Source organism: Theobroma cacao, chromosome 2, assembly GCF_053813885.1.
Source record: "Theobroma cacao isolate CCN51 chromosome 2, ASM5381388v1, whole genome shotgun sequence".
In the NCBI taxonomy this organism is placed as follows: Eukaryota; Viridiplantae; Streptophyta; class Magnoliopsida; order Malvales; family Malvaceae; genus Theobroma; species Theobroma cacao.
Window position 1 is genome coordinate 38,112,518 of NC_142640.1, and position 11,964 is coordinate 38,124,481.

The 11,964-nt window shown below is 33.0% G+C and overlaps 1 protein-coding gene across 2 annotated transcripts; it reads right to left on the minus strand.

Moving 5' to 3' along the window:
• Positions 1–7,473: 7,473 nt before the first annotated feature.
• Positions 7,474–9,826, minus strand: LOC18609281 (uncharacterized). Of its 2 annotated transcripts, none has more exons than XM_007044315.3 (3): positions 9,258–9,826; positions 8,155–8,498; positions 7,474–8,053 (listed from the first exon to the last, which is right to left on the minus strand). In XM_007044315.3, the coding sequence occupies exons 1-3, from the start codon at positions 9,379–9,381 to the stop codon at positions 7,613–7,615; spliced, it is 909 nt and encodes a 302-aa protein (XP_007044377.3). In that variant the 5' UTR covers positions 9,382–9,826; the 3' UTR covers positions 7,474–7,612. The 2 variants fall into 2 exon arrangements, with proteins under 2 accessions (XP_007044377.3, XP_007044376.3); XM_007044314.3 differs by having other exon boundaries at positions 8,155–8,549; positions 9,258–9,825.
• Positions 9,827–11,964: the final 2,138 nt, after the last annotated feature.

Genomic DNA, 11,964 nt, shown 5'->3' on the forward strand with positions numbered 1-11,964 from the left:
TGTCCAGAGGCAAAATGGTCATTTGCCACCCAAGGACACAATGGGAATTTTTAGAAAAGAATTTTTTTAGCCCCATTTGACTTATTGGAGTATGATTTGAGTATTGGAGTATAATTTGAGGGTTTGGCAGTGAAAAAGTTTAATTCCAGTGATTTCTAGAGTGTAGGGGCAAAATCGTAATTTTGCCACCCGCAGACAAAATTTGAGATTTTGAGAGAATTTAGATCAAATTTGACAAATTGGAGAATGGTATGAGTATAAGGGATGAAAAATATGTCTATGGGAAATTTTTCAATTTTTGGGGCAAAAATGTAATTTTTGACTTTTACGGGGGTAAAAGTGTAAATTTCAAAAATTACTCCACCAAGACTTTGGATAAGTCTGAGAATTTTACCTAAGCTATGGATATGTGGGACAAGTGTATGGTGAAAATTTGGAAACAAATGGATGGCTAGAATTTAAGGAATTAATAAAACATTAAAAAAATGAATAAAATAATATTATATTATTTTAAGCCTTTAAAAAGGTAAAAATTCCGGAATTCTCATCTTCTTCAGCTGTCCAAACCAGGGGAGAAAAGGGAAAAAAAAAAACAAGAATCCTACCTGAAAAATTTGGGGAAAATCAAGAGAAATCAAGAAATCAAGCATTAAAAAGGTAAATTTCATTGATTTTCCTTGTGATTTTCACTACCCATGCATTTTTTTCTCATTTCCATGCAAAATTAGAAAGTGGGTATGGACACCCATGCTGGCCAAACCTCCATGGATGAGTTTTGAGCTTGATTTTTGGTTGATTTTAATTGAATATTTTATTGAATATTTTTATTTTATTATAACAGTCATAATTCCATTTTAAACGAATGTTTTAGACATCCAAAATTATTTTTGATTAAGAAATATGTGTTTTCCACTTACATACTATATTTTTAGATGATTTTTTGAGATTTTTGGGATAAATGACAAAAATACCCCTGTGAGACGGAAATTAATATTTCATTTGTTTAAGTTGGAAATAGTTTAAAATCTTTTAAAATGTGGTATTTGGAAACAGTTACCCACAGGGGAAATGAGAAGCTGATATTAAAGCCTTGCGGGGTCTCGGTTGACATTCCGGGTAATGAATGTAAATTGAGACGTCGCGGCGGTTGTCACGGGCTCGATGGGAGTTCCGGGTCGTGACAGCCAACGCCAAGGAACGATTATGTTTTTAAAATAAAAACCTGATTTATGCATACATAACTTTTTAACAGTCTTGGCGAACTCGGTTGGGATAGCCCTCGATCAAGGTATCCCTAATAACTGGGTATGAGAATGATTTTGGCACGAGCCAAAGTTTTAAGAAATTCATAAGCCATGTTGATTTCTCGGATTATATGAATTGATTTTATTTGGTTGAAACAAGTTGAAAGGTGATGAATTACAATATGTTAAACCATTTTATTTGTCTCCATTTACTCGGCTTTAGATATTTTAGATGGTATTTGTTTACTCATTGGGATTATATAATCTCACCACCCTCTTTTCCACCCATTTCAGGCTCAGAATAAGCTGTAGATAGCTGATTTTATCGAAGCTACCATTGGATTTGCATCCTCCAAACTGTAGGTACACAATCTTCCTTACTTTTAGTTATTCGAGGGCCCACTGGTTATTGTAAATTAAGTTAAATACTTTGGCTTACTGTATTACAATATGTATGAATTTATTTTGCTTTTACGTTGCTACAAAAAAATTATTTACGTATAACTCTAATGATATTGTTTTATAAGAAAATAAAATATTTTATTAAATATTTTTTTTATTTTTTTATTATATCCAAATAATCATAATTTCATTTTAAATGAAGGTTTTAGATGTTTAAACTTATTTTTTATTATGAATTATGCATTTTGTACTCGCATACTACATTTTTAGCAGATTTTGAGATTAATGAGGAAAAATGACCAAAATGCCCTGTGAGAAAAAATTTGTTTTTCTATTGTTTTAATTTGAAAATAGTTTATAATCTCTCAAAAAATAATTTTAGTGACTAATACTCACAGGGGAAGCGAGAAAAACTGATGTTAAGCCTTGCGAGGTTTCGATTGACATTTCGGGTAATTAATGTCTATCGGGACATCGCGATGGTTGTCACGGGCTCGATGGGAGTTCCGAGTCGTGACAAAACAGTCAACCCTCAATCCTATCCCTTTGTCTGATTTTGACCCATGACTTCACTCTTAGCCATAGCTTTTAATTTGAATTTTATTGAGCTATTTGATAGAACCATACCTCTTGCTCCTTTTTGAGATTTGTCTTTGGGTGTTGCAAACTCATCATTGCTTTCGCTCTTCCACCACTACTACTATTGCAATTGGTGATCACCAACCCCTTGAATCTCTCTTCAGCATTCATTGAATCTTTTCTTGTGCAATATGCCTCCAATTGTAACTTGTTTTGACACTGACTATATTGACCCATATACTAAGTTTCTTGCCTACAACTTCCATATAAAATCCATTAAGGATAAAAAATCTACTCTTACCTTAACCAATATAAATGCTTCATCAAACCTCTCCCTTTTAAAAGTACCTTTATCCACCGCTAGGAACTCCCTCTAACACTTTCCAATGGTCTCTTGAATGTGTTGATGTCCCATGCATGAATGGACACTTCACATAATCGGACCCATAGTTTAACCTCCCTTGTATCATTAAGAATTGAGACAAGAATTAATGATTTGAACCACTTCTCCGTCAGCTTTATTAGCCTTGAGTTACATTATGTTTGGATTTGACAAAAATCATATGTTATCTTAAAGTTAATATCCAGCATTTGAAATTGTCTCAAATATATTTTTAATCCATTAAGGTTACATATTTGTTTGAAAAGCCACGTATCATTAGAAATCACCTTATAAGCTTTCAAACCATGCATATGCAGCTAAGAATGCAAGAGCAAACATGCCTTGAATTGTCGTTTAATTATAAAAACAAGGCAAGGAAGAAGTAACTGGAGAGAAACACCAAAAAGTTAAAGAAACCTCAAGACACAAGTCAAGAGTCGATCCTAAAAATGCTCAAGTCGATCTAAAGGCTGAAAAGTGCAAAACTTGAATAATATAAAGCCATAATTGACCTTAAAGTTCCTATAGTCGACCTTGTTCCAAAAAGATCAAGAAAATCAAGTTTTGAATAGACATAGTAGATCTTGGCCAAAGCATAATCGACCTTGACAAGTTAAAAACAAAGAAAAGTCAACTTTACATAACATAATCGACTATAAAGGAAACATAGTTAACTATAGTAGTCCAAACTTGCAAAAAACATGCTTTCGAGAGTTAGATCAACTAAAGGAAGGTTACATTCAATTATAAAAGTCCTAATTTGAGAAATTTTAAGAACATAGTTGACCCTAGGAGCTTTATAGTCGACCTTTAAGCTTTAACAATGGTTAAATTTGATTCAAACTTTTGTCAAACGGCTCCAAACTCTGCCTCAGCCATAAATAAACGTATTTGAGCCATTTGGAAGTAAGAGAAGACTTAAACCAAAGCTTCAAACCTTGAAAGACCATTAAAAGCTCATCTTCATGCTCTAGCATCTTTGTAGTCTTCCACTTAACTTGCAAAGTTGAATACGTGCTTCATTTGAGCTTATCATTCTTTTCTTACTACATCTAAGCTAAAATCTCTAGCATCCAACCTTTGCAAGGCAAATCTTCGCTATTATTTATTTGTACACACATCTCATAAAGGCTCTAGCTTAATCTTGAAAAGCTATTTGTGAGGGTTTGTTGTTGAGTCTTTAAAAACCATTATTGTTGGGTTATCATTTCATCTCGTTAAACAGTAAGAATCCCTTTGTGGATTGTGTAAAGGTTATTGCTTAATCCCGTGAAAAAGCTATTGGAAGGATTGTTGCTTGATCCCATTAGAAAGAAAGAATCCATTTATGGATTATATGAGGGTTATCGCTTTGTTCCGTTAAAAAGTAAGAATCCTTGATAGTGGATTGAAATTCTTTGTTTTCCAAAGGAGTGGATGTAGACATCAAAAAAGCTAAACCATTATAAATTCTTTGTCTCTTTCTAATTTTTTCTTTATTATTTATTGTTTATATTTGCCTTAGGAAAATAGTTTTATATTGATTTTTTATTTTACACTTAGAAAAATATTTTTCCTTTTACTTTTCATAGCTAGCATTTAACTTAGAAAAAATATTTTATCTTAGTATATTATTTTTGCGCTTAGTGATTTATTGTTGGAAAATTATTTTTTGATGCTAGGAAATATTTTTTGCTGAAAAAGTTTTGATCTTTATAACTAGATTTTTAAAAAAAATTTATAAATACCAATTCACCCCTTCTTGGTACACTTCACTTTGAGACTTCTACACTAACAAGCTCCTAGTAATGTTCGATCATAACCTTTATCTCACCTAGTTCTTCAAACATTACAAGGATGGTCATCCTTTTTAAAACTCTAACTTGAACATTAACTCTTTCTCTATTCAATCCAGATTGAATTGCATTGTAATCCACCTTTTTTTTTAATGTTCCCACTGCACTTTTCTGCACCCACTCCATATCCTCGTCGGGGACATTTGTGCTAACTACAACTACATTAATTGTGCTTTTTTTTTTGTTGTCATTCCTCTATTCTTGCTCCACTTCTATTTTTGCAACTTTGGGTCCACCTTTTGGTCCGCTACCTCTTTTAAGCACTTCTCTATATTTATCTTCTCAATAAGTTTAGCCTTCTATTATTATTTCTCCCTTGCTTCTTTGCTCGCCACTACTTCCTTGTATGACCGCCCACCAAACCCTTATCCCATGAACTTAGGTTATGAACCTTTATTTCCTTGATCTTCAAATCCTTTCTCAACGACTTGATTCTCCTCACCGCTAGACGCTTCCCATCCATCCACTGATGACCTCCCCATTTTAATGCCTTTTCTAGTTTTTAACTTTCCTTATACTTGATGAAGGCAAAGTTTGCCTCTCTCCTTGAATCTTGGTGAACTTTCCTTAGGATGAAAACATCAACCACATTCTCATATTCCTCAAAGGCTCCCTCGATAGTTAAACAAGTTAGTCTTTTACTCAAATTATCCATAAACAAAGATTGAAGACTATCCGACCATCTTCTACCAATTCTCCTCTCATCTCCGATCAGCCTTTAACACGTATAAATTCACCAACTATTGAATTGATGCATTCATTTTTCTCTTTTCTTTTTCCTTTAGTTTTCATTGCTTCAACTTTTTTTTTTTCTCTCTCAAGTGTTGAATTTCGCTCTTTTTCTCACAAGTTCTCTCTCTATGTTCTTTTTTTTTTCTTTTGGTATCTATCTTTCTTCTCTTTTCCCATCGACTTATCTCTTCATCCCTTCCCAATCCTTTTAAGGTAACAAGAAATCCTTGCCTTAGTCTATCCCATCCCCACACTCGCTAAAGCACTCATGCACTTCCCCTTCAGCTCAATAACCCCACTTTACTCTCCCTTTAAGTTCACCATATACATGACTTCTCTCTTCCCTCTCCCATACAAACGTCCTCCACCTTGAAGCTCAACATTCATACACACGAGTACAAAACCCTTCCTCGACACACCCTTCCCTTTGTTTGGTTGCATGTTCCATTTGCTGTATGAAAGGTAATGGCAACTAAGAGTTTTTCAAAGGAAGAACAAACTAATGACTAATGTGTTTAAGTGGGAGATGTTGGAATCTAGATCGAGTCAAGTGGATTCTAACTCATTCATACATCTACATAAAGCATAACTTTAGTTCCTATTTAGAGTTGTTAACTCTTAATTAGAGTTGTTAACTCTTAATTAGAGTTAAAGTCAGAATCCATTCCTGATTTCTGATATTTGCTATATAAATAGACACATATACTTATGAAAATTAAATCAAATGAAAATCTCAATAACACTAGTAATAATTTTCTCTTCTAAACTCTCTTTTGTTTAATCTTTGGATGTCCACCAAAAACCTTAGAATTTGGAGTGTAGAAATTTGTGGACAACGCTAGTAAAGACTTTGTACACAAGGAGATTAAAAAGTATACCAAGAATACATCTTTGGAGGTTCGTATAACATATATCGGTTACTTGATTTGGGAATTTGGATTGGCATTAACCTATTAGTTTGCTTCACTTCCAAATGTGAAAATGATTATTTTTAGGGATTACATGAAAAGTTAACATATCTTTACATTTTATTACCACTAAGCTTTACTATCTTACCAGAAAAAAAAAAAAAAAAAGCCATACTATTGTTTTTCCTTCTCTCTTGTCAGCAACTTAGTTCCCATTTTCAGTCAATCATGGCATAAATATAAAAACAAGGATAGGCAAACATCCCAAAATGCACGGTCGTATTATGCATCGAAGGAGTGATATATGACAATTTTTTAATTGGACGTACCAATGTATTTGACTATGCATTTAGAAATTTGAAACATGACATTTTGGGAACAAATTAAGTCGACCAGCATTTCTTCACATCTGCATTCTTTCACGTGATCCTACAACAAACCAATGAGATCAGATTATGCTAATCGCAACAGCCCTCTGCATCTGCATGCCTTGGGAAGTTGGAATGATGCATTTGAAGATTTAATTTTTAAAGACTGATAGTGCATTTTTGGGGAACAAAAAGATTTTCTGACATCTGATCCAACTTGCATCAGCAAGATTCTATTTATTAAAATATGGATAAACTTGTATTTATTTATATAATATAAAATTCAAAAACTAAAGCTGTCAACGTCCCCAACAAACAAAGGGGTGCTAGAAGTCATTACCAATTGAAGAACCTAAGGAAGATGATCCATACCGGAAAATTGACTTTAAGGGCACTCATTGCTCTTTTTCAGACTTTTTCATTGTTGGGATTCAAACCCAGTTGTCACGCAGACATAAAGTTAACACAAATTCTTGGGTTTTACACAAAAAAATTCATCTTTTCACCATTCTTTTCTGCTGGTGGATTCTTCAAAGTTTGGTTCCGAGTGGTTCTTCAAGAAGCACACAAATCAAGGCAACCTTTGTCATGCATAACCGTCTGTTTTTCTTTCACATGTCCTAATACTTTCTTCAACTTCATGTTAGACGGCAAGAAGTTCGATTAGTTAACCTTGTGAAGCACATCACGTGGATACCATGCACATTGTTAATTAGCTCAAAAATGGCTTCTCAAACCAGTATTAGTTGTTGGGTGTTTCGGGAAAAAGAAAAGAACTTTTGAGTTTAAATAGTCGACATAACTGGTTGATCAAGAGAAGCCGGCAAGGTAAAAGAGGTGTCAGAAACACATGTCCCAATTCAATTTCCCATCGGGGCCCTCTAAACTCAAGCCGTCCCATCCCTTGCCTGGTGGTACGTGGCGTTAGGAAATACTCATCGCTGTGGGGGCAGAGGCCAAATGGCTAGTGACGAACGAAAAAACATGCAACTGCATAGTACCATTTGTGAGTTACCCGAAGAGTGAATAAAGGACAAGCATATCTGATATTACAGCATATAAATTTGCTTACAAGTGGAACTTAAACTTTGTGCAGTAATAAGAGGAGTGCGGAATGATATCCTAGAGGTAAGGTGCGGAGCAAAAGGGCTAAATCATTAACTTAATAGAGTGACGACCAAAATGACTGATCTTCCACCGGTAATGCAAAATTACATGAACTGGCCGGTGCGTCATAGTAACAGTCAACTTCAAATTTTGGGAAGAATGGTGGGTGCAGAAGGCTCTTGCTGAGATTATCTTCTTCGTCTTGGGAAAAATCCGATTGATCTGGCTCAAAAGCATTGGATGAATCCGCAGGCTCTATCAATGAAGAATGATTCCCATCTGTGTAATGAGGGCTATCTGAGTCAAAAACATCACTCTTAGCTGAACATGCTTCTTCCTGTTTGCAGGCCGGCGATGGCACACGAGACACATTTTCAGGAGATGTATCACAATTGGGTTTTTTGGATTCTGCATTAGATGAATTTATGGCATCAAGAGATCCCGAATTTTCCATCCCTTCCTCTCCATTAAGCAGTTTCTCTTTGAGTGCAAGCACCTGTTGCATAGCAAAATAGAACCATCAGTTTTGAGTAATTACTGGAGCTAATTACTAATTTAAAATAGCAAATGCTGAGTTGTCTTAGGTGAAAGGTTTACCTCATTTTCCAAATCCTCCTTCTCCTTAAGGAGATTGTCATAGTCAGTCTTGAGCTCATCATAGCTGGCTTTCAAGGAATCATAGTCCTTTTCCAGCTGTTTGTTCTTAAATCGAGCACGCCGATTTTGAAACCAAATTGCAACTTGGCGGGGCTGTAAGCCAAGTTCTTTTGCAAGTTGCACTTTTCTCTCTGGTTCAAGTTTGTTCTCAACCTCAAAGCTCCTCTCAAGAAACTGAACTTGGGTAGCTGTAAGCCGCCTTTTCTTTGCTGGTGGGCGATATGATCCATGAAAATCATCATCTCCACTCTCTTCTTTGTCAAGCGGTTGGAAGAATAGCATATCTGTGGTCTCGACTCCATTAACATTCTCATAATTAATGATAGGCTTCTGACCTAATTAAATCAGAGACCATAGACACAAAAAATCAGATGAATCTAACCGTTTCTAATTTGAAGGAGCAATATATAATACCAATCTTCTGATCTTTTTACAAAGTTCATTATCAGGTATTCTCAAGGAAGGATTTTTCATGGCTTTTTTTTTCAATTCAGATATAGTGATCTAACATGCTTTATCACAAAGCAGATCATAAATGGAGTTCCCCCTTCTGTTTCAGTTCAAAATGTTGACGTCCGGAGTCAAAGAAAGAGATTTTAATAACCAAAGATGGAAACAACACAAAGTTCAATAAGAAGAACTTTATGTAATGGCTTCAAACTTTTCCTTTTTACTACTAAGTCTTACAAATTACGATGGTTACTCTGTTTAAAAAGAGATATGAAGAAGCTAAAGACTTTGTTGTTGATTAACTTTCCTACTCCCAAAAAAATCATTCAACAGCATAACATAAATCACAATAAGAAGCAAGTAAAGGAAAATAAAATTGGGAAAATCTCAAGCTACATGAAAAACAAGAACAGTCCAACTTTGACACAAGAATGGACGCCAACAAGCAACCAGACAAAACCCATTACTAAAATTTAAATATACAACAATCAAAAAGAAAATCAAAAGCAAAGAACAAGAGAGATAATAGCTCTCAAAGACAAAAGAAGCAGCAACAGAAAAAAAAATAGATGCAGAGAGGAAAACAAAATTACCCCGGAGAGCAGAGGTAGATGAGGGTATCCACAAAGATTCCATAACCTCAGAGGAACAAGAAAGTTGTTCACTATGAATCAAAGCATTCATGTTTGAGCTACCACAGATTTTTCCACCCTCCATAGTCGCCTTTGGTTTTTATTATCTTTTTGTGTGTGATTTTGTGGGATTCCCAGAGGCCTAAAAGATTATATCTTTGAGAAAAGAAACATTAATCGTGTGTTTCAGTTTGATCTATGACTTGTCATGCAAAAAATTGTGATGGGAATCACTGTAATGTGGAAAACTGGAAAGCAAGAAAAGCTTATATCCATAACTCAGTAGAAGAGACACTGGCCAAACTTCAAAGTTTAAATCCAGAGAAGAAAAAGGACAAAACTAGTTCAGCTTTCAAATTGAGTGACAGAGAGCTTGAAAGTTTTCTTTTTCAAGTAGTGTTCCAAGCACAGGGAGCTTGTGTAAAATAAAAGTTGAAAACTTGAAGAGAGATTCCCCTTGGGAGACTGTGGTGGCAAGGGCCTGAAGGGGGTTTAAATGAAGCTTGGGGTGAAGGGACAGAGGGGGGAGCTTGGCCTTTTTTTTTTTTTCTTTTTGGAGATAGTAGACGGGCTGAAAATGGAGTTACCATATTGTCCCTACGTTCTTCATTTCTGGTATTAATAATTTAATTTAAACAAAATACCATAGCCCATTTTCTCTTCATTTTTAATTTATTAGTATTTATTAGTTACTCGTATAAAGTATATGGTCTGTATTTTATTTTTTTTCAATTTTCCTTTTCTATACGAAGAAGAAAAATCTTTTTTTTTCTTTTGGGTGCACAAAGATGTCACTTAAGATGTGATTTGTTTGAAGTTCTTGAATATTTGACCAAAACCAGTTATCTGTCAATCTAGATGCAGTTCAGCATGAGTGTTGAAGCAGATTTTTTGGGAAATTATTTGGTAACCAGGTGCCCATAAGCTTTAGAATTGGGACCAAGAATTAAAGAATTCCACCTCTCTCCTTTGCAGCCAGTCCTCTCTAGCAGATTCAATTGTCATAAAAGATCAAAGTTATTGAGATAGTCTCTGTCATTCATACCAAAATGTCAACTTTCCTCAGGAAAATTACATATTCCTGCTCGAATAGTGATGGTTAGATGATCTAAGCAATTGCTACAAGGAAAGAAGTTTGTTTGAACCAGAAAAGAAGATGGTGTCTGGAATCTGGATCCTTCCAAAAGAAGGCGACAGAGGACCACATTTTTTTTTCTTCCTGTAATTTATTTTTGGAACTTCTTTGTCTGCGTTTGAACCAGAATTAGGACAAGTTGTTTGGGGCAGTACATTGAACTTGAGAAAGTTCCCGAAAAAAATATCTTCCAAGTTGGCAGGATTGGTTTGGTTAAACCATCATCATGTAGTTCATCAAGGAAGCACCCCAATTTTTGGGTCATTTTGTGCGTGATTCACTCACTCTACACAAAACGGGATAAGGGAAATATTTTTTGGGTGCATATTTATTTTACCTACGTATGCTTGTATTGAATTTTAGAAATGATAAAAGTATTCCACATTAGTCTCACTATTAGTAAATTTATAATATATATATATAAAAATATAGATATCAAAATTTTTTTGATTGATCAAAATAATCATATTTATTCATTATATATCTAAAATATCATTTTAAATATTTTATATTATTTAATATTAATTCGATTTATCTAATTTATAAATATATAAAAATTATAGTTCTATGGAATGACTTTTTTATTAAAAATATTAATAAAATTTATTCAAATTGCAAATAAAAATTTTAATTGCATTAAATGATTTTTATTAAAAAATAATTTTTAATTCTAATAGGATTAGTAATTTATAGATTAATATTACAAAATTTCAATTATATAATTAAAATGTTAATTGTTTTTAATATATAATTGTCTTTCAATGACAGTTGTCTTTTATTTATAAACAATTACCATTACATTTTAGAATTATTTACATTTTATATTAATTATTATTTAAAAATATATAAAAAATCAAGTATTCATGTGACAATAAATGTTAATATTTAAAAATTATTATTTTATTATCTTAGTATATACTATTTGTAAGTAATTAGACATTATATACCTTATGATTTTTTTCTGGAATAATTTATAATAATAATAATAATAATAATAATAATAATAATATAATGACACGATCCATTTTGCATTTTACATTGGTGTTGCTGTTGCATTACTATGACTTATGAAATTGGGAAGACCGATAGCATAGCATAAATTTTGCTTTCTTAAAATAATTAGAACCTTGGTGGGAGATCAAAATATGATTAACAATTTGTTCCGAAATCAGAGAAAAAAAATTAGTATAATATTTGAAAAAGCTCTTGAATTAATAAAAAAATTCAAATAAATTTATTTCTTTTATTTCATTCAATTAAATTTTATATTTTTATTTTAAATGAAATAAATTTTTATAATTAATAGTTGACTAATTTTCATTGATCTAAATATCACTTATTATTATATTCATGTGACGTTGATGGAGTATTAACATAACATTAACATAAAAGATAAAAATGTCATATGATCATTTATTATGTAACGTCATTGTCTATTATGACATATCAGGATAATATATTAACATCACATAATATAAATTGACAAATGATATTTTCATTAATAACAATTAATAAATTATTAGTTATAAAAAT